We start from the raw sequence: 22,330 nt of genomic DNA on the forward strand, positions 1-22,330 counted from the left end.
CTCTTGATGGATTACGATGATATTTGGTATGTGGGCGGGTGTTGTGAAGCCGAAATTCAAGGTCGACTTTGGGCCCCCTGGTATGTGACCTTGGTATTGCAGCAGAAATTCCATTTTTGCATCTCTTGACCTGGATGTGCTCTGGTCTTGATTTTTTGTTGGCAGATAGCTTGTGATGTAATGAAGACGTGGTGTGGGTTTGGGCCCCCTAGCAGCTCGCTCTGGAACTGCAGGGGCGTAATCGTGAAAGTCTTCTAAAGAGAATAACTGAACAAAGGAATGATGGATTTCCATGATATTTAGTATACAGGTAGCTTTGACAGAGATGTACATAATGAAGTGCAAATTATGCTAATTTAGACTTGATTTGCATAGCTAATGAGGTACATCTATATTTGCAATGTTTTCCATTATTAGACTCAAATACATGTAACATAATAATTATGTACTTATTGGCAAGTGGAGCATCAACGGATACAAATTATGCAAATGAATTCCTAATTTGCATAATTAATGCAGAAGTGCCATAATTCTAAGTGGTAAATGATAGGACTGTCAATATTGTGACATGTGTTAGTTAGTCAAAGGTGTTCTTGACCATGCATATATTATGAAAATGTGTAAGTCATTTGCATAAACAGAATAGTTCATGGAGATATGAGGTCGCGGAACTCTTGTCCTCCTTGTTTTGATCTTTGTTGTGTCCACACCAATCTTATTTATAGGTTCTTGAATTTTTGCCAGAAATTGATAGAGCAGGCAGGCAAAATAATAAAGAAACAGGCATCCTGTGATAGACCAAGGAGGTTTAATCTTGATTAAACCTCCTTGGATAGACCCATAACATCATATATCCTCTATAAACCCTAAATTAACTTAAGAACATAACCACTCAAACAAAACACAATTGATTTCTATTAACTGTTCTTTATTTTTACTTGACTTTATCACTGCTTTCCCATTTCAACAAAGAATACTGAAAATTATTTATTTATTTCTTGTCAAATGCTACAATACTGAAAATTAGCTTTTCTACTGTCCATTGAAAAACAAGAATACAGTACTATTTATTGGTCTTATGACAGTTCCTAACTTTCTTTCAAATCACAGTACATAATTAAACCTTACCATAACTACAACCTGTCCAGAAACTACTTGTAGACTTGTGAATAACAATATACAAATCAACTGAGAATATCTCTGATCAATAACAATCATGAACATAATGTCATTTAAAAAAATCAAAATGGACAGGATGTTGTTTTTAATGTGCTATGGAATGACACATCCTTGTCTCATAACAACAACTACAGTTTCCTCCTGTGTATCTGTAGTGTCCTAACTTGGGCCCCCAGTGTGTGGGTGTTCAGGGCTTCTTCAGCAACCCAAGTCTAGCAGCATCAAGGCACCATTTCTGCCAACACGTCCCTTCCACAAGGCTCAGTACATGGCCCCCTTGTACGGGTGTTTAAGGCCTGGCCACCGATGTCTGAGCCACTACAGGGACCAGATAATGCAGGAGAGGCAGACACGTCTACAACATGTCTTCCCTGGCCTTCCTCGGGGCCCCCTGTCAGGGTGTTCAAGGCTACAGCCACCCGACGGAAGACCTTTCATGTCATGTCACTTCCCATTTATGACATGTTACATCATTCAACATTGGCTGTGCAACTGTGACTACTAGCCGTCCGGACATGCCAATGTCCTTAAAAAACTAAAGGATGGAGTCTTTCTTTCTCTTACATTACAAACAACCTAGAGAGTTACTTTTGACATCTTATTTGAGATTCATGTCCTACATAAATATAACTTTAACTGAAATGCATACTGAAAATTTGTTATGATTACACTATCAAGTCACAAGTCCTGGTTGCACGGCCCCTATGAAGCATATCTTGTTCCACTTCCACAAAATAATCAAGCCTTGTTCTGTTTATAGATTGTCTCTGTTTATCACTTTATGTCCATGATGGTGAGTTGGTGCGTTAGTCTGTTCCTAGGCCTGTTTGGTTGCCATGAGCCGCATCATCAGACTGTTCAACTTCTCCAGCTTCTTGACATCCTGGGCATGCTCGGTTCTGTACTGGAGGCACTGGATGGAAACAGAAGAGCAAGTAAGAAGATATGCACAATTTCTCTCAAGGCATTATCTAGAGTGAAACTTTAACATTTAGTTTGAGCTTAAACTGTTAACAGTTTGATACATGATGTATATACATTTGTCTTGCTATTTGAATTAAGTATCTAGCCACAATTCAGGCTTATAAGATGTATATGACACAAAAAATAGAGCTTGATATACAAAATACTACAAAATACATAAGTAATGTACAGTAGACTTCATTTACCTGCAGTTACTAGAATGTTATGATACTGTATGACTTATATGCAATGCTAAAAAGTTTTATTATCTTACAATAATGACTGATCTGCAGAAATAAAACTCACCACTTGGTCGTCTGTGACTTTTAGAACCAGCTTCCCATCACAATGTCGATACTTGACCACAAATCGGCACTAGGGGGAAAAAAAGGAGGTTGTTATCAGTCATGTATCAGAGGGAATGACTTATTGTGCTGTTGAAATGCTGTTGAAATGCTGTTATATGATGCAGCAGGTTGCCTCATTCAAGAGATATGGTATACATCTATACATGTACTTGAATATCACTAAGTCGAAAAGCTTTGCTTTGAGGCCAGACCATGTGTGTATTGACCGTACTGTCGTCACATCTACCATGCTGACACAAGTAGCAGACTTACATTTGAGTTTAGTAACTAATAATATCAACACCAACATCAAGGAGATAGAATGTCTACACGACATACTCGTAAACTCTTTGTATTTAACCTGTTAACCTCCTCCCTGCTGATTAAGCTGTACCAAATATAACTTTGGTGAGATACCCCATAGTATGTACTACTCCTCCCCTTCAAAATCTAGGTCATAACAACAACACTTTAAGGTCCACAGATGGGAAACTAATCAAACCTATATATAAAGCTTGGGGCAACATGCTTTAGAACATGCCGGAAGGACTGCTCCATTTTAGTGGATACGTTTATCCTGTTAGTATTTTGATTTACTGTACAGATGACAGTGGATGGTACCAGAATAAAAGATCTTAATTAAGATATTCATTAGCACTTATGTTTGCTTTATCCGTTAACCTTCTTCCTACTGCCTAACTCTGTAACCAATAGGGAATTGGGTGCCAAACGGCTACTTCAGAGTGCTTAAGGTTTAGCAAAATCCCTTGCGTCCATTCCTTCTAAAGTCTCTCTTTCTTTCTTTTATCGAACTCAAAAGTGTTTCAAGAAACAAAGTGTAATGCCTTTTCTATAAGTATAACTGGCAGAGCAATAAAGCTTCGGTATGGCTTACTTTTATAGCCAAGCACATCAGGTCACCCTTTCTCAAAGTTTCTCTTCTTGATAAGTGTGTTGGGTTCTTTTATGTGTAGATATTTGACATCTGAGGCTTACGTCTCATACACGGGGCGCCTGCTTAGCTTAATGCCCTTGTCAAACTCAAAGACATAAGAAAACCTCTGGAAGTGCTTAATGTCGTTGAAAAAAACTCTGGAAGCTAGAAGGTTTATCCCTTGAAGTGTCAGGGTTAATTTGCATTTGTATTGGAAGCCATAGATGTAAGCTTCCCAAGGAGCACACACACACAAGCACGTCTGCTCACTAGTGTATTCTGTTGCCAACTGCGTCTACATCTGGTAGGAGGGTTTGACTGCATCCGGTGTAGAGTTACTAGGATTAGAGTGGCCAATATAAAGTATCACATGTTTCACATCACTACATCCCTCCTTTCCTCAGACATGCATTATACAATGTATATAAACTATCAAACTCATGCATTACTCAATTACTGCTACCTGTTAATTCCATGCATTATCAACTATGCTTCAAACTTTAACTTTATACTAGACAGTCCATTTCCGTATTCATTGTCCGTATTCTTTGCCTGGATCATGAAGTTTACTTCGTTCTCTCTACTCATTATAAGTTCAGTCTCTCGGGTGGTTTTACAACTCGCCCCGATCGCGTTACATAACTGCCTGTCTTTATTTCAGTCTCTGCTTCCTTGTCTGGTGTTGTTGACATTTCCTCACACGTAGTCTCGTCGCAGGTTGTTTCTTCACCCGTTGTCGTTGTCGCTGCCTCTTCCGCTACGTATTTCTTCATAAAGGAAACGTTTCTCTTTTTCACTTTCCCGTCCGGGTCACGAACTGTGACTTCCCCTCTGTCTCGTTCGATCACTTCATATGGAGTTGCTTCGTATTGCGTGGAGAATTTGTCTCTCTTCTCCTGCTTCACCAACACACGATCGCCCGGCTGTAGAGTACTTTCCTTCGCTTGTCTTTTCGCATCAGCGTAGTCCTTCCCTGCGGTTTTCCTCTCAAAGTCTCGGTCTCGCACTTCTTCGTTTACCAGCTTTGGTTCTCTTGGCAATTCTGGCAGTTTAGATCTCATCTCTCTCCCAAACATCAGCTTGTATGGAGTTTCTCCCGTAGTTGCTTGCGGAGTGGACCTGTAGGCTTGGATATGTTTAAGAATCTCTCGCCTCCAGTCTTTCCCTTCCACTCTCGACACTTTGATCGCCTTCATCAGTGTACGGTTCTGTCTCTCGACTTCGCCGTTGGCTTGCGGCCACAGCGGCGTTGTTCGTTGATGCTGTATCCCCTGCTCTCGTAGAAACTCGGCGAACTCTGCGCTAACGAACTGTGGACCGTTGTCAGTACGTAGAGAGCATGGATTTCCAAATCTTGCGAAGATAACCTCCAATGCTTCGATGACCTTTCGGCTTGACGTTGACTTCATGATGGCAATCTCGTAAAAACGACTGTAGTAATCCACAACGACTAAGACAGTCTCCCCTGTTGGTAGCGGTCCCAACAGATCTGCTCCACAGGCTTGCCATGCGCCTGTTGGCGGCATTACTCGTGCCATTGGTTCTGGCGGTGTCTGTTCGCTGACTACCTGGCACCCGTGACAGCGTTTGCACACTGCCTCTGCATCTGCTTCCATTTTGGGCCACCAAACCTTGGTCCTCAGTCGGTTCTTCGTTTTCTGGATGCCCTGGTGCCCTTCGTGCGCTAACTGCACGACGGTCTTCCTCAAAACCTTCGGAATCACGATTCTCGTCCCGCGTAGTATGAGCTGCCCATATGTGCTCAGTTCTGTCTTCACATGACGGTAGGACATCACTTGACATTCGTCCCACTGTCCTGTTTGGATACACCTCCTGACCTGTCTCAGCTCAGGGTCTTCTCCCGATGCCCGTTCTATCTCGCGTGGCGTTAGACTGACTGGCGTGCTCGCCTCCACAACGCTTCTGACATAGTCATAGTTCTCACTTGACTTGTCCCTTGACTTGCTGTTGTTGAGCCGCGATAGCGCGTCAGCGATGTTGGTCTTCCCGGGACGATAAACGACTTTATATGGGTAAGCCTGTAGTCTCAGCACCCACCTTTCCACGCGAAATGATGGCTTCGACTTAGTTGCGTATATGTGTTCCAGTGGACGGTGATCCGTCTCCAACTCGAACTCCCGTCCGAACGTGTATAGATGAAACCGTTCGCATGCCCACACGAGGGCTAGCGCTTCCTTCTCCGTCTGACTGTAGCGTCGCTCTACTTCTGACAGCTGTCGGGATGCGTATGCGATCACACGCCATGCCTCGTCTTGCAGCTGTAACAGCACAGCTCCCAATCCTACAGGCGACGCGTCTGCCACGATGCGCGTCTTCCCTGTGGGGCTGAAGTACGCCAACGTCTCCGTACTCGTTATCAGCTCTTTCAGCTTCTCGAAACTCTTCTGCTGCTCTGAGCTCCACTTGAACTCGACTCCCTTGCGCGTTAACTTCTGCAACGGCTCGGTCATGGTCGCGAGGTTAGGTATGAACTTGGCCACGTAATGGACTAAGCCTAAGAACGATCTTACTTCTCCGACCGTCTTTGGTGCTTCTGCCTCTCTGATGGCTGCTATCTTCTCCTCGCTCGGATTGACACCGTCTGGAGTCACTACGTGTCCGAAGAACGTTAGCTTTGGCACTCGGAACAGGCACTTGCCAGGGTTTACCGTTAAACCGGCTTGCTGTATCTTGTCCAGCGCGTGATGTAGCCTCTTGTCGTGCTCTTCATCACCTCTCCCGTGGACGATGACGTCGTCTGCGATGTTCTTGACTCCCTCACATCCGCGGAGTACTTCTTTGACCAATTGCTGGTATTTCTCCGGAGCTGATGAGATCCCAAACATCAGCCGCTTGTACCGATACAGGCCTCGGTGCGTCACGAACGTCGTAATGTGGCGGCTTTCCTCCTTTAACGGCACCTGATGGAAACCCCACTTCAAATCCAGCTTGGAAAACACTGTACTCCCGCTGAGGTCGTGCAGGATATCTTCTACCGTCGGTATCGGCTGTCTCTCCCGCACGATGGCTTCATTTGCACGTCGCATATCCACGCATATGCGAATGTCTCCGTCTGCCTTCGGTACCACCACCAGTGGTGAAACCCAACCTGTCGGTTCTTCAGGTACGGCTTCGATGATGTCTAGCTCCAATAACTGGTCCAGCTTCTCATCCACCTTGTCTCTCAGTCCGTACGGGACACGTCTCAGTGATTGCGCAACAGGTCTCACCGTCTCGTCGATGTGCAGGGTTACTTCATGTCCCTTTAGGAGTCCTACTCCTGTAAATGCGTCCTTGTACTTGTTACGTTCGTTTGGAGTTAGGCCCTCTTGTAAGTTGTTCACCCGGTCCTTCTGCATTGGTCCAACTTGCAGAACCATCAGCTTCTCGGCCGTCTTCTTCCCTAACAGGTCTCTCCCTGGGCCATCTAATACGACGAAGACTCCTTCTGTACTGACCCCGTTGCTGGGACACAGTACGCTTGTGGTGAACGTGCCTAACGTTGGTAGTGCCGTGTTGCTTCCATACGGATAGAGTTTCCGACAGTTCTTATGTTGGTCCCAGACTTTTACTTGCTGGTTCTTCATGCTCTCCCATGTATCTTTGCTTAAGATATTACAGGTAGCCCCTGAGTCGATCAACACCTCTTGTAAGATCACTCCTCCTACCTTCAGGGTTACTGTACCGTCCCCTTGTCTTCCTTTCTGTACACCGAAAACATAATCTGCAGACTGCTCCACCTGGTTTGTGTTTGACTTCCTCTGTGTCTGACCTCTCTTGCCCCTACACACTGCCTTGAAGTGATTCATTTTCCCACACTGGCTGCATGTTTTTCCTCTAGCCGGGCAGGCCGTATCCTTGGAGATATGACCCTGTCTGCCACAGCTGTAACAGCTCTTCCCTGCCCTCGGCTCGGGTTTCCTTGTGGTCCAGGCGTCTCTAGGCCTGTCTCTTGGCCTTCCTTGGAATGTGCTGTGGGGCCCCCTCTGGGTTGTTCTGCTAGTGTCTTTCTTACCCTGTCCAACTGACAGTGCGTTTACTTGCCCAGTCATTTCAAGCAGTTGCCTTCCCACAGACTCGTGTGCCCTTGCTATGTCTAACATGGTTGTTAGCTCTAGGTTTCCACCTCTCTCTAGGAACTTGCGCTTAAGCTTGGGGTCTAGTCCTGCTTCAATGACTTGATCCCTTATGTGCACATCTACTTGCGTCCCGAAGTCACACGTAGCGGCTTTCTGCCTCAATCGACACACTAGGTCGTCTACTGATTCCCCACTCTGCTGTTTCATCTGTCTGAACAGATGGCGTTCGAAAGCTACATTTGATTTGGGAATAAAATAATCGTCCAGTACCTTTACTGCTTCGTGGTACGTCTTCTTGTCTTTCTCCTCTTCCACTTTCGTGAAGTAAATGTCCTGTACCGCCACTCCCGCGGTATGGAGCATTAGCGCCTTCTTTTGTCCGTCTGCTACCACCCCTTTTCCTTGTAGGTAGAGCCCGAAACTTCGCTTCCACTTCTTCCAGCGGATCGCCGTGGAACTCGAGTCGCCTCCGACTGTGAACGCTGGCAGGCTGCCGATGTCCCCTCCAATCTGGACAACTGCGCCTTCTACGGGAGGATCTTCCTCTGTAGGATCTTCCTCTGCCCCAGGATCTTCCTCTCCTGGAGGATCAGCTTCTGCCGGAGGGTCTCCGACATTCCCTTCCTCCGACATGCTTTATGTTTGATCCTCGTCGCCAATGTAAGCTTCCCAAGGAGCACACACACACAAGCACGTCTGCTCACTAGTGTATTCTGTTGCCAACTGCGTCTACATCTGGTAGGAGGGTTTGACTGCATCCGGTGTAGAGTTACTAGGATTAGAGTGGCCAATATAAAGTATCACATGTTTCACATCACTACAATAGAGTGTGTGGGTCCTTGTGTATGTATGATGTATGTAAATTTGGGTAAAGCTAAAGGTTGTCTGTTTAGTAGTCTGTGTAATGCAAACTCCGTTTTTGGAGGCTGTAATAGCCCGTCTCCGCTGACCGGTGTTGGGTGGCCGCTATAAGTGCGATCAAGGAGGTTTAACCTCCTTGGTGCGATTCAATCAAGCTACCTAGCCTCCATAGCTGATGACTTCTTTTTGTACTGGGTCATTTGTGCAGCCAGCCTGTAACCATTTAGGCCCGGTGGTTACGGGCTGGGTGCACAAACGACCCAGTACAAAAAGAAGTCATCAGCAAAAAGTGTATTATAAGCCCCAAAAAGCCTGCTATGGGGGCTACAAGCTACCTGTTTTGCTATATGAAATTGCAAAATCACCCGACCCAAATGTCCTTCAGTTGAACCAACACACAGGTCTGACCGACTGATAATCATATGATGAGGGCCTGCATGCCCCTTTTACTGGAGTGTAATCGGCCATTTTAATTTTACGTACAGCGTTGCCGACCACTCCATAATTTAGCGTAGAGCGTAGGGGGGGCTTTCTGAATTTAGCGTAGAGCGTAGGGAGGCTTTCTGAATTTAGCGTATTACGTAGCCGGCCCTCCGAATTTAGCGTAGAGCGTTGTCGGGACCGCCCCATGCAGGGCCTCTATGAATATGCTCAGATGCTCAGTGAGAGAAGCAATGCCTCTCTGTTAGGTTTATCTCATGCAGATGCTGGAATGGATAATTGTACTGTTTTCTGGCTGCCAATTATGCCAGAAAAATGGGACTTAAAGTTAAAGAAAAATTTTACAGAGAATTTGTTCAAATCCAAACATATGCTTGGAGATCAAATTTGGTATCTAAAAATTGAATTGTCTTCAATTCACATTCATCTTTACGTTGTAATACTTGAACAGATTCAGTTTCACATAATCACATGGGAAGTTTGGTGCGAATTATACATAACATATGTCCATAATTTGCAGTCTAACCAAACGTGCAAACCTTGGCACATGTGCACCTTTTTCAGTTTCCCCACGGGTTTACACTAAATTACAGTAGACTACGGCGTTACTGCTATCTCACCTTCACGGGGTCGGCCTGGTACAACCGTTCTGCCGCCTTGGCGAACTCTTCCCACGACGTTATGTACGTCATTTTTGGTGAAAAACGACAGAAACCCGAAAATTTGTACAACTCAGCACAGCTTCAGCCTGAACCGGAAATGACAGCCCGGAGTCATCTGAACTTTGACCTCTCTGTGAATTTAATTTCCCGTTCGGATCAGACGCGGCGGCCCTTTTTTCAACAACTCGGCCTCTTCGCGTCCTTCCTGAAGAAAAATCTTGGCACTCGTCTAGAGGTCGGAGTCTCTGTGTGTTGATATTTTTGTGGACATCTCCCAGCTTGCTGTCTGACACAAAGATCCAAGATGGCGCCGTGCATGTGAAATGAGTTGCGGGCTGGGCCTGGTCGGAAGCGATTTTCCTCCTCACTTTCACAGTGTAGCTTCATCCAGAACACACAGATCAGGAAGAATTACCTCCTGACGAAGTCGGAAGCGTCGGTTTTAAAGAATACCACAGGATAATTGACTGAGACGAGATATTGTGCCCAGTACTGCGGGACGGTTCCTTCAGTTCGTCTGTCATTTTGTAGGCTGGAATAACAGGAAGCCATGAGGTGAGAGCATTCTGTTGTGTTTCCGCCTGTCTGTTAGCCATAAACTCACATTTTCAGATATCTAGATCATGTATCATAGGGCTGATATGTTTTGATACTTGTTCTTTCCTCTTGTTATGTTATATCCAGCTCCAAGCGCAGGCGTATACATGTAACGGTACACGTGATGGTCTTTAAATACTATGAAGCCATTGTTGTAACCGACTCACTGTGTAACGTTATGTTGTGCATCAATTATATTTTGCTGCTGTACTTGTTTATGTTTTCTTCCCTCACTTTACAAAACTACACACACGGTTGAAACAACGACATTTTTTTACAGTAAACACCTGCGTTTCCTTCCAATTATGGTTGTACACTTCCTGATATAGAATATTTATGATGTCAGCTCATGCATGCTTATCAGATGTGTACCATAGAACACATTTACTGTAAGCTGTGGTGTGTGTGTGTGTGCGAATATGATCATGTACTTGTGAAATACTACCCCACAACAGTGTATCAGACTTCTGTCATATGACAAGGTAAACAATGACCTAAGAACAAATAAATCAATAAATGTTTTTAAAACAAATTGTGCACTTGCGCTTGGTAAGGCTTTCTCCTCGAAGCTACCACGCTTACTACTATCTGGCCAGGGGTGTTGTAACATCACATAGTTTATTTCTGGTCAACATTCCTGTAGATGGATAACTGGCATAGTTCCTGGAACTCATGCTGAAACATAAGTGATGCCACGACTGGGCTATTCTTAGGTCCACTCTGAACCCTGCCACCATGATGACACCAGCGTGGACAGGATGTGGCTGTCTGACTCTGATTCTCATCCACAGACTGATTTCTGTTCCTCGACGTTCCTTTACATTGTCTCTTCATCATATCACTGTTTAAAAATGCCAACGTTTCAGGAAGTGGTCTACCTGTCAATTGTTGACGACTTCCTCTGTATGAAGTCTAGAAGAAATGTGACTCTTCCATGACCTCCCCAGGCAATGCCAGAGATGTCTTCGGTCTGCGTGTTTGCGTAATCTGTGCGTTCAATTTGTTGTCAGTTGTTCTCGGTGACGTGTCAGTAGTTGTGTCACACGTCCTTAATTGCGCTCGGTAGAATTCTTGTGACATTTTTCTTTTCACAATGTACTTTATACACCCAGGCTGTATGGTCAACAGGGCAGGACCTCAGGCAATTGAGAAGTAATGAGAGGGTCACCGAGGTTGCCATACCCCACTTTTGATTCGTCCCATATCACTCACGTTTCTGTGACAGAAATGAAAACATCGAGTTATGTTGCATGTGTCTTGGAATAGATGCACACGGGGACTAAGATCACCCGTGTTAGCCTTCAATTTCCCAAATTATTCCTCCCGCAAGAAGTGTGTTCTTTCTTTGCAAGATTTAGATCCCTGGCCTCAGCGAACATGGGAGCACAATCGGCCCTCAGTGCCAAAGTCCTCATACTGAAAATTTTCTCAACAAAGTGTGAGGTCTTCTGAAAACATTCCAATGCCCTTGGCATTTTGGACCATTTGATCTGTGGTCTTTGTATTCTGGGCAATGGTCTGTTCCAGCCGACCTTGTTTTTCTAACATGTTTAAATTCCAAAACGAAGTTTATACAGCGCAGAGTTAAACCAGCTGTAGCACTAACCATATTTCTTACCCCTTGCGAACAGCAAGGTAATGATATATAGTGTAGGTATTTCATGTATAAATTTACAATATATCCCTTGTTCAACGTCGCAGTGTTGTATCCTTATAGTGATCATGTTCTATACAAATTCTTCAGAATTATGAGTATGATGGAAGAAAGATTGCCTATAGAAACAAAACAAAACAGTGCTGTTATCTAAACTGTTCTTCTCCTTGATGTACAGTGAAGTTGACCTGCATCACCAGTATGCTGTCTGTCTGTCTGTCAGAAAATCAATATGTCCTGCAGAATTTGCCTTTCAGAATTGCACTCCATCGTATCAAATTAGAATAACTCCTCTTACCGAGTCTTAGTATCCTTGGTTGAGTATGTGAACTGATTTTCAATAAGAAATCATTTTATCACACTCTAATAACATGCCATCTATGGTTTAGAACTTACAGAATCTCATGATTAGCCATGGTCAAAGATTTCCCACAAGGCTGCTGATTGTGGACAAAAAAGTTTATAGATTTGAACCATTTTTTAAAGTTGTAAATGGAGCCCGCTTTGTCCATTTGAATTTGACTTGGTGAAGTACTGAGAAGAATAAAGCACCGTACCAACAAGGAACCAGCTTGGTTCATGCCGCCCTTTTGTGGTAAGAGATATATGGTGTGTACATGTTTGTTTACCCCCTTGTTCAGACATATGGTTGACACAGGACAGGCATATACAAGTGGCAGGTTAGACAAACCTAGGACCAGCTACATGATCGGGTTGCACCCATTTCACAAGAGTCACTTTTCAGGATCTTGTGGCCTGGGGTGGTGTTCAGGGTTATTGTTTGTGTCTTGCAGTTTAATCAGGCCAGTAACGCTGTTAATTGTAACTTTTCAGCACCTTAAAAGATTTCGGATTCCTTTACCACATTCTTGTAAAGCCAGGACAGTCTTAAATCTTGCACCTCAGTCCTAAACCAAAGTAAGACTGTGCTCAAGAGTGGAAAGTATGTGCAGTTGGTAGCCCCCAGCAATATGTGTGTGTGATTAGAAAGCTTTACATTGTTTTGAAATGGAGGTCAAGGGTCATTTTGGGTGGGCTTGTCAGATGGCTCTGTGATACACAGTGAGGGGATGATGGCTGCTTACATGGAAGAAGTGTGGTCTCGCAGGATTTTTAACAGACCAAGGTCGTTGTGACCTAGGGAACATGTGTGTCATGGCATTTAAAAAATCTTCTTCTTTGTATAGTTGTGCTAGTACATTGTATATCTTCCATAGCAGCTAGAATTTTCAGACTGGTTTACTCCTGATGCTGTTTACATGTGTGTATTTATCTTTGGTGTTAAGTTACTGACAAGCAAAAGAGAATACAGTGCTTTTGAAAGAAAGTTCTTAAGCATATAAAGATACTTGACCTTTCAGTGCATAATGGGTGTTAAAGTCTTTTTTTGGCCCCTGACATTAATTCTATAAAGTGTATAATGTTACCGGAATTTTAATGATCATTGAATGGTATGGAGGCATAGAAGTATCTTCTTTGATGTCGACTCATGGGATAGTTGTATGACTGACAGCTAGGATTCTGAGAAGTTGACAAGGAAGCTATACAGGACATCTCGACTGCCTAAAGCATGAGGAACAGAGGAAGTGTGCTATTGTTGATTTGTTCTGTTACCCAGTCCAACTAGGTAGTGGTCAGGGGCCTTACCATAATCCTGCTGAAGGACAGTCTTGGGCTGGTGTTACTCTTAGTAAATCCACAAGTCAAACACAAAGAGAGTGCCACCAGTGACCACTGAAGGGATGAAGTAAGTACAGTAGTTTACATGTACATGTATTATACAGATTAGTCACTACGTGTTATCATGTAGACTACTAGTATGTTTATGTTATGAGAGAACTTATGAGAAGTGGTCTTAGTTTCCTCATCAACATCATATGTCAACCAAGGTCTGTTGTCCAATTGATGGAAGTACAGTTCACATGTAACAGCTGCAACACTTCAGAAACTTGTTCTAAAAGTTCTAAAAGGGGTCAGTTTTGAACAAAGAAAAAAGAGAAAGCTGGGCAGTCCTTCGAATCAGGCTAGCAGAGTTTTATGTTTTTTTATTATTGCTGTAAATGCATGCCTTGAATATTCACCTTGAGGCTCAGCCAGTAGATAACCTAGCCAGAGTAATGAGGCTGTGCCTAGGTTGTACATGTATAAACAACCTTATCAGACAAAAGAAACTGATAAAGGACTATTGAACTTGATTACCATTCACTTGTTTAGAATGCCAGAGATTGATAGAAAGTGCTTGCACACATTTGTATAATAGATTGTCATCAGTTGACGATAAATTGTGCCACACTCATCCCTCTTGAGTCACTGTCTTCTGTGGTTGGCCTCATAACCTATTAACTCTTTATGTGCAGCCACTGCATGACTCCTATAGCATATCAGAGCAGGCCAACATGGCATTTGTTTACCAACATCCTCCTGTGTACTAGCTGTGGATTGACAGGGACCATCAGACACACAAAAATGCACAGAGGGAGGATACCTGCCACCTTGCAATCTTAATACTCTCTTATCTAATCAGGACTTCATCAAGGAGGCTGCCAAGGGCCAGCAGTACTCCTAGTCAGGAGATCTTAATAGCGTTTGCTCTTTTCATCTAGGCATTGGTATTTTAAGGTATCTATATGACCATCCTTTGTCATAACGCACCAGCAGGATTTGACGTTGCCTACAGGATGTTGTCTGTGTAACTGTAAGCCTACAGTTGTGGCCGTTGATATCGTCACAACCAGATGAGATGATGACAGTTGTGGCTGAGTGTTATGTCAAATTGCACAAATGTAATGATGATTTTGATTCTTTGTATGATATGTAGTAAATGTAGTCCTAGTCTATAATGACAATGGTAGTTGTTGTTTCAAAGTTTCAGACAAACTTCTGTCTAGAACAGGTTGTTGTTCGAAATCGCTCTATTTTAAGATGACTGGAAATAGAGGTATGTGGAAGTGTGAAATCTAATCCTTTGACCCGCTTTAGAGAGATTTCCCCTGTTCCACCTGAGCTGCCTCTTGTTGAAAGTCACGGGACCTTGAAGTAGAACACTGAACCCGTTTACACCAAACACCTTTGTAGAAGTCTGGAGTCATTCACCTGTGGGTTGTCACCTGTATAGAACAAGATTTGTGACCTGTTAAATGGCAAGCATCATTAGAAACACAGCTAGAGTCTGAGGAATGATGTGCTTTTGAGTGGCACCAGAAGTGAAGATGTCAGCATGTGGCTCAGGTTGGGAAGTGGTGATGGCATACCACCTGTATAAACACATGCAGGAGCTCCTCCTTGCTTACCTACCCAAGAGTATGCTGATGACTGATAACCCACTGGTTCCCTTTGTAAACATGTTGTGTCTGGCATAGGGAGGCTGGACATGGTCCACTTCAGGAGGAAATTTGGGGGGGGGGGGTCAGAGGAGGGGCAAGACAATAGAAAAATTACATATTCCTTCGCAGACACAATACCCCCCAATACCCCCCGTCTCTTTAGCAGTGATGTTACATTGGACTGTTATATATTCAAACTTTAGCCATTCAACAAAGTGTGCTTTGGTTGTACTATCAGTGACAAATTCAATGATATGTAATTGTGAAAAATGTCATTAACGTCATCATGAACTTCACAGATGGAAAAGGATAGAAGCAATGACCATGGAGTTATGTACTGTTTCTCTGTGGCAGATAGACACTTTGGGTACTAAATTGACTTTTTTTCTTAATTGCTACTAACTTATATCTTTTCACATCAACCGTGCCGGGGTCAATATCCAGTGGCATTATCATAAATCAATTAAGCTCAGTTGTTGTTTTTATATAACCTATGTCTTCGTTTCATTGTTCTCCTCCCCCTTCTAATGTTGCCCAGTGTCTCATGTATTGGTCTGGTAGATGTTTCACTGGATCTCTCCTAGTCCTTTGACATCAGGACCATTAATTCAAACCCAGCATCAGTTGACGTCAAGATCCTGTCTCTTACATGAGATATCACGTAACACAAACATAACCAAGGTTTAACTTTTGAGGACAGAATTTCTGGAAATACACATTTTTCCATAGAGACTACAAAGTATATAGTCTTCATTCTGAAGTTCAAAATGTAGCAGTAATGGCTTGTGGTTCATTCCAATGGTTGTGCCCAACTGCATCGTATCAACATTCCACCCAATCCTAAATGCTGTCAGTATAATGAATATATTGCTCAAGTCTGTTACATGTACTTTAGTAGTCTGGATACTATCAAATCCTGGCCCTATCTACCATATCCCCCCTGCATGCTATCTTTGTATGGTCTTATTGGTGCGGAAGATTGTGATTCACCTCCACCCACCACACCCATGTCGCCATCTCAGCCTTTCTAAATCAAGGAGAGGACATTTTCACCTCTGTCCCGGGGCAGGGCCGCCACCCCCCTCCCCGTATGGCAGCTGTCTGGCCACAAATGGAATTGTCCTTTGGCCTACAGTTTGGAATGAAGTCAAAAATCCCAGAGCAGTCCCCTTCAGTAACTGTGCCGGTGAGAGGAGACCAAAGCATGCCGGAGCGAACCCTCCCTTCCTCGCCAAGGAACAACATGGTATATTCCAGTCCCACACCGAACAGAAGAAGGTAAAGTTAACCAACTTGTTTGGCAGTTTTGTGTTTCATGGGATGCATCGGGAAACAGCAATTTCCTTCAGCAGAATGGTGGCGCTTGGCAACAGTGTCGGGTCAAACCCTGCACACGGCCATGGTCGCCTGTATGATACAATGATTTATGGGCTCAAATGTTACTGGTATTTTCATTCCAAGTTCAGTGTCAGGATGATGCTGATGATATTTCCCTACTTAGCTGCAGTGGTAGAAATGGTTCTAGCTTTTAACAGAAGTGCATGTATGCATATCGCAAATGTGCCATCCACCTGTGTGCCGCTCTGCTATCATGTTAATGAAGCTGGGAGTTCATTGTTTGTCCTTTGATTTATCACTCTGAAATCAATGTACGTATGTACTAGTCTTACAGTGATAGTTTTATGAGGTTAGCTTTTTCAACTACACTTAAAGAATCATATCTAAATGTATATACCAGCCAGCACAGAATCCCTGATGTCATTTCTCAGTAGAAGTTTTACAATGTTGTTGTTGATCAAAGATATATTTCACATGTAAACATGGCGTATTGAGCAATTCATATTGCGTTAGTCAGACAGGACCTGAAATGCCAAGCCCTAATATGTTGTGCTGTGCCCTCAGTAGTCTGATATAGTGATAACCTTTTGAAGAAGGTCTCCGATCTTATGTCCGACTGGCAATGAGTGAAGCATCTGTCATAGCTATTTGCATCATATTTAGCCCAGTAAACAAATCTCCAAGAGAGAAATAGCACTAACATATATGTACCGATACATCTACTGTTTGTTATTGGTAGGGTACCGTCTATACTGGTATGTACGGAGAGCTACTATGTTGGGCCATCTCGGCATGTTAATCAGAGTAATATCATATCGACAGATAGCACGTTCCACGTCAAGGGGAGGCTTTAGGTGCATACTGTCTGAGTAGCTGGTCTACTATGGAAATATCAGATGGACGCTGTCCGACATGGTCAGGACTTTGGTGTTGCAGATCAAAGACCGTTTCTCCATATCTGGCGTGAGGTCTGCTTCCAGGCCAATAAGTTAATCCCGCCTGACATCCACAAATGTTTTAGATAGTCTCGGTTGAAAACAAAACAGTAAATATGTTTTATATTTCAAAGCAAATATTTCTCAAGTCATGATGATGTCTTATTCTGTGTTTTCGATTGTTTAGATTTAGATCTCAGTTATGTCCTGCTGGGTCAATCTCTGTAGTATGGAAAATCTCTCTAAATCAACTGATATAGTTATCATTTCAAAATTTGGGGTCAACATTGTTCATAACTTTGATCTGGAGTTGCTATGACTCGCCATGGTCATTTCCAATGGTTTATCCATTCTGAAAGTTAGGGGTAGCCATCTAGAAGCTTCTCAAGATTGTTAGAAATCTATCTTGAAAAATGAAAACAAACAATAGTGAATAGATTGTTTTGATAGTACATGTACATGTATAAACTATGACAACATTCTAGGAAAGATGTCAAGTACTGATTTATTGCTCAAAGAATCCAAATAGAAAATCATAAATATGTTTCCAACGGTCTTGTGCTTTAATATGATAAACCATTTAAATGTTAAACTTTATAGATATTGAGGAATTTAAAATTACAGCTCTTTATTAGTTATAAGACCATTTGAAGCTATGTTTCATACAGGAAAGTATGGCTGGAAGACGTCATATTTCAATCATGACACACCAGGATAGACTGGATCAATAAGGTTCCCAAGCAGCAAGTGCATCCATTTATTATCATATAAATCACAAAACCTTTTGTGTTCTGTCAACCAATAAGCCAGGAAATGGGTAGGAAATTATGTCACAGTCAAAGGAAATGGTACTGAAAGGGTGATGCATATTTTTCTGTATTGATGTATAAGCTTTTTTAATTGCTGTATGTTAATCACATTTCCCCTTACCGACTAACACTAGTGACAGTTACCCTATGGCAATAGAAAAATAGCAAGTAAAGTGGTATATGTTGTAGTTTGGGTAGAATCTGCATGGAAAGGCCGATGTGTTCAGCATCACAATTATGTAACCTGTGTGTCCGGATGACATCCCCATGAAGGATGATGTCGTATGTTGCACCTGTAAGTAGTCGTGTACGTGTATCAATTATTCATCTTGTCTGACTCAGGCATGCCAACAAAAATACAGGGAGGCTATGAAAGATTAAGATTACATGACTATTCTAATCAGAGCCTTTCAAAACATGTTCTGATGTGGGATTAACAGGATTTCCATCCTCCAATGGTTCCTAAGTACATAATTTCTATTTTACTGGTAGCATATGTATTCTATCCTTGCACCAGATAGTGTTATCACTATAGGCTGTTACAATGTTAGCACATTTCAGTTCAGTTCAGTTCAGGTCGTCCTCATACGAGGTGCCATTCACAATGTCTAACCATGCATTTCTATCAAGCATGGCGGCTAGCAGGTTGTAGTCCTTTAACCCAACCTCCTCCTCCAAGACTTTCTTAAGTGTCAGGTTCGGTCGTCCCCTTTTTCTCTTTGCATCAGGTTCCCAGAGGAGAACTTTGGCAGCCATCTCCTCATGACGTGCTACATGGCCAGCAAGGGCCAGTCTTCTTTTCTGAATTGTTCTAGAGATCGGGGGAAGTCCATTGTACAGTTTTTTTGTTTCCTATGCGACTCTGCCAGGGTACATTCAGAGCATAACGAAGCAGACGGGTGTAGTTACCATCCAGTTTCTTGGACAGAGACTTAGTTAGTGTCCATGAGTCTGAACCGTAAATCAAAATAGCCTCTACACATGCTTTAAATACTTTCTGCTTTGTGGTGTTTTGAATGGGGGCTTTCCATACCTTTGTTAGGGCATGGCATGCACCCCAGGCTTGGCCAATACGAACATTGACATCATACACAGAGTTACTATAGCTGCCTAAGTACTTAAAGTCACTAACCCGTTCAATAGTGGACCCATCTTTGGCTAGTAAGGCCTGAGGGTGGTCACTTGGATTTATGTGCATCACTTTGGTTTTTGAGGAATTGAGATAGAGGCCAATTTCCTGAGTGGCACATTCCACCCTATATAGGAGGTCTTGTGCAGCTTGGATAGTGTCCTCGAGTAGACCAATATCGTCTGCGAAGTCCAAGTCTGAAATGACCACTGCTGGGTGCCTGGAACTCCGTCTCCTTTGTAGCGTAAGGCCATCATCGGCGTTGATGGCCTTGCGGAGTGCATAATCCAGAACGATTATGAAAAGGAAAGGTGCGAGGGGATCGCCCTGTAAGACCCCTGTGTCAATCTTGAAGAAGTCAGTTTCCCCCTCTGGGGTGAGAACTGTGGCAGATGTGTTGTCATACATGATTTTGATTGCATTAACTATTGAGGTTGGTATGCCATATGCTAACAGAATTTCAAACATAGTAGTACGATTAATAGAATCAAAAGCTTTTTTGAAATCAATGAATATGAGAACTGCTTCTTTCTGGTGGTTCTGGACTTCTTCCACAATCCTACGGAGAGCCAGGATTTGTCCTGATGTTGAACGGGAAGGTCGGAATCCATTTTGGTTTGGACGAAGTAGTTTATCGATGAAGGGTCTTAGTCTATTCAGTATAAGGCGGTTGTAGACCTTTGCAGCCACTTGGGTGAGGGAAATTCCTCTATAGTTGTCAGGAAGTGTCAAGTTTCCTTTCTTTGGAACAGGTACAATACCTGCACGACCCCACTCTGGAGGTCTGTGACCGGCTAGGGTCTGATTACAGAAAAATGTGAGACGTTCACTGGTCTTGGGGAGTTTCCATACTTCCAAAGGTAGGCCATCAAGCCCAGGAGCCTTCCCTGGTTTCATCTGCTTAAGGGCAATGTCTACTTCATTTTGTGAAAAAGGGTTGCAACTGATGTTGTTGTTCATGTTGAACACTGGGGAAATTGACACTCCGGTTGAGTTGGACAGCGGGTTTTCGGCAGAGAGCAACTTGGAGAAATGGTTTTTCCAAGTATTGAGTCTATCCTCACCCTGGATGAATATGACTCCGGATTTCTTGCCTGACAGCTCGCGGATCAATTTCCAGGCTTTCATGTGTTCCAGATCTGTGCACACTTCAAAAGATTGAAGTGTTTTGCAAATTCTATTGTCTGTAGTTTTGTCATATGTCTCTCTAAGTTTAGTCTGGGCAGCTTGAACATTGCTTGTTGCAGAACGAAGGGTGGCACGTCGTGCAGCTACAACTTCAGGGCATTCGGTTAGGTTGGCGTCCCTGGGCGGCTTGCGAGGGAGCAGTTTGGATCCAACTTCATTACAGATTCTCACAAATTCACTGTACGACTTGCAGTCTTCTGGGAGCTCAGCAAAGTTCTGGGAAATACAAGTGTCAATCTTTCTTGCCAGAGCTTCGTCGTCCCTTACTGCTTTCCAGTACAACTTTTTACGAGATGAGATTTTAGGCGCACGGATGCTGAGACGTATTTTAGTAGACACCATTCTATGGTCGCTGCCAATGGGGTTGGAAGAATTGTATGCCTGACAGTCTTTAATACTGTTTCTCCACCTCCTTCTGTAAAGACAGAAGTCAATCTGTGCCAGGTTCCCTTGGGGGGATCTCCATGTCCACAGCCTTGTCTTGGGTTTCTGAAATGAGGCATTACCAATTATGAGGTTGTGCTGTTGCATAAACTCAATAAGATGTTGTCCATTTCGATTTGTTGCTAGATGGTAAGAGAATGTATTCCCTATCCTAGCATTAAAGTCTCCACCAATAAACAACATGGCATGCGATGGTGTCGATTGAACAAAGGAGCTCAGCGTGGAGTAGAAGTCCACAATCTCGTCCTCACTTCTTTCACTGTGAGGAGAGTGACAAGAAACAAGTATGGTCTTAGGGTTGCCTCTGATAGTCATTGCTACTATGCGGTCAGAGATTTTATTGACTGATGACACTAGGGGAAGTATAGATGTAGCCACTGCAATGCCCACGCCCCCAATGGTTGAGTTATTGGAGTTCTTAAGAGCAGACGAAGTAAACAGTGTGTTGGAACCCAAGTCCTGGGCAACAATGACTGGTTCATGACCGGTATGCGTAATACGATGTTCTTGAATGCAGACAGCAGTAATCATAACATCTGTCATAAGCTTGTTTAGCTCTGCTTTAGCGGAATGGTGAGCAAGAGTTCTACAGTTCAAAGTTGACAAGATGATTGAATTACTTGGTGTTAGAAGACCTCTTTCAGAGGTGAAATTCCTCCTAGTAGCCTTGTCAGGAGGGGAGGGGGGAACTTCCACTGACCTGGAGGAGGGAAGGTTGGTGCTGGATTTAGCCTGGTCGCCACCAGCTACAATCGATCTGCCACGGAAGGACATCTTCGTGGTTTCGAATGGCTTCAGTGTTTACACTGTGCTGTGGTGATTCGCCGCATCTACCACTCCGCAGTTGTCCGCTAACTGGACTGGTTGACCCTGGCCGGCAACGTAGAATACAGGTACGTGCGCCCAGCGTCGCTGTGAGTGCCGCCGTTGGCAGGAAGAATGGTTCCAGCTCGTCCGCCAGTACTGCACATCCACCTCGCTGCGACCCGAGGCTTCACCGTGGTACGGTAGTACGTAGGTCGAGGTCACGTTTTTGAAACGTAGTAACAAAGGAAAACGTCGGAGAACTCAAAATAGAATAACTTAGGAAAACGTCAATGAAATAATAACCAAACATGTGCAGGGTGGGAGGGGGGCCCACGCCGCCCGCTCGAAAATAATGCCTCTATCTAACAAAATAAACAAAAGAGAGAACACAAAAGGCACTGTAAACCCTACCTAAAGTAAATGACACGGATACAGGCCGCTAGGATCCACTGCCCAAGAGGATTGCGATGTTTGCAGGCCCTCTTGGACAGAGCTCTCCTACAAGGCAGCCATTCTCCGTGGTGACCTCTGACCTTTTTACCACATTTACCATCTGATATCCATATACAGATATTACAGAACTACACAATTGGAACATAACTGTTGAAATTGTCATAAAGGAATATTGACCTAAATTTGT

At 43.6% G+C, this 22,330-nt stretch overlaps 2 protein-coding genes and 1 long non-coding RNA gene across 12 annotated transcripts in view; 1 reads left to right on the forward strand and 2 right to left on the reverse strand.

Moving 5' to 3' along the window:
* Positions 1-907: 907 nt before the first annotated feature.
* On the reverse strand, positions 908-9,605 carry LOC136432592 (signal recognition particle 9 kDa protein-like). Its single transcript, XM_066423994.1, has 3 exons — positions 9,425-9,605; positions 2,449-2,517; positions 908-2,092 (listed from the first exon to the last, which is right to left on the reverse strand). Exons 1-3 carry the CDS (start codon positions 9,494-9,496, stop codon positions 1,997-1,999), a joined length of 237 nt encoding a protein of 78 aa, XP_066280091.1. The 5' UTR covers positions 9,497-9,605; the 3' UTR covers positions 908-1,996.
* A 35-nt stretch (positions 9,606-9,640) lies between these two features.
* Positions 9,641-22,330, forward strand: part of LOC136432590 (vasodilator-stimulated phosphoprotein-like) — a 48,916-nt gene continuing 36,226 nt past the window's right edge. For 8 of the 10 annotated variants that reach the window (XM_066423983.1, XM_066423984.1, XM_066423987.1 and 5 more), the window contains exon 1: positions 16,185-16,318. In XM_066423983.1, coding sequence (XP_066280080.1) covers positions 16,245-16,318 — 74 coding nt within the window. In that variant the 5' untranslated portion in view covers positions 16,185-16,244. Of the gene's footprint in view, positions 10,022-16,184; positions 16,319-22,330 lie in introns of those variants that run through there. The other 2 variants (XM_066423993.1, XM_066423986.1) reach the window with 2 other exon arrangements.
* On the reverse strand, positions 18,680-22,219 carry LOC136432588 (uncharacterized). Its single transcript, XR_010755545.1, has 2 exons — positions 21,584-22,219; positions 18,680-20,928 (listed from the first exon to the last, which is right to left on the reverse strand). It is a non-coding gene; the product is annotated as an uncharacterized lncRNA (long non-coding RNA).

This window comes from Branchiostoma lanceolatum, chromosome 4 (genome assembly GCF_035083965.1).
Source record: "Branchiostoma lanceolatum isolate klBraLanc5 chromosome 4, klBraLanc5.hap2, whole genome shotgun sequence".
In the NCBI taxonomy this organism is placed as follows: Eukaryota; Metazoa; Chordata; class Leptocardii; order Amphioxiformes; family Branchiostomatidae; genus Branchiostoma; species Branchiostoma lanceolatum.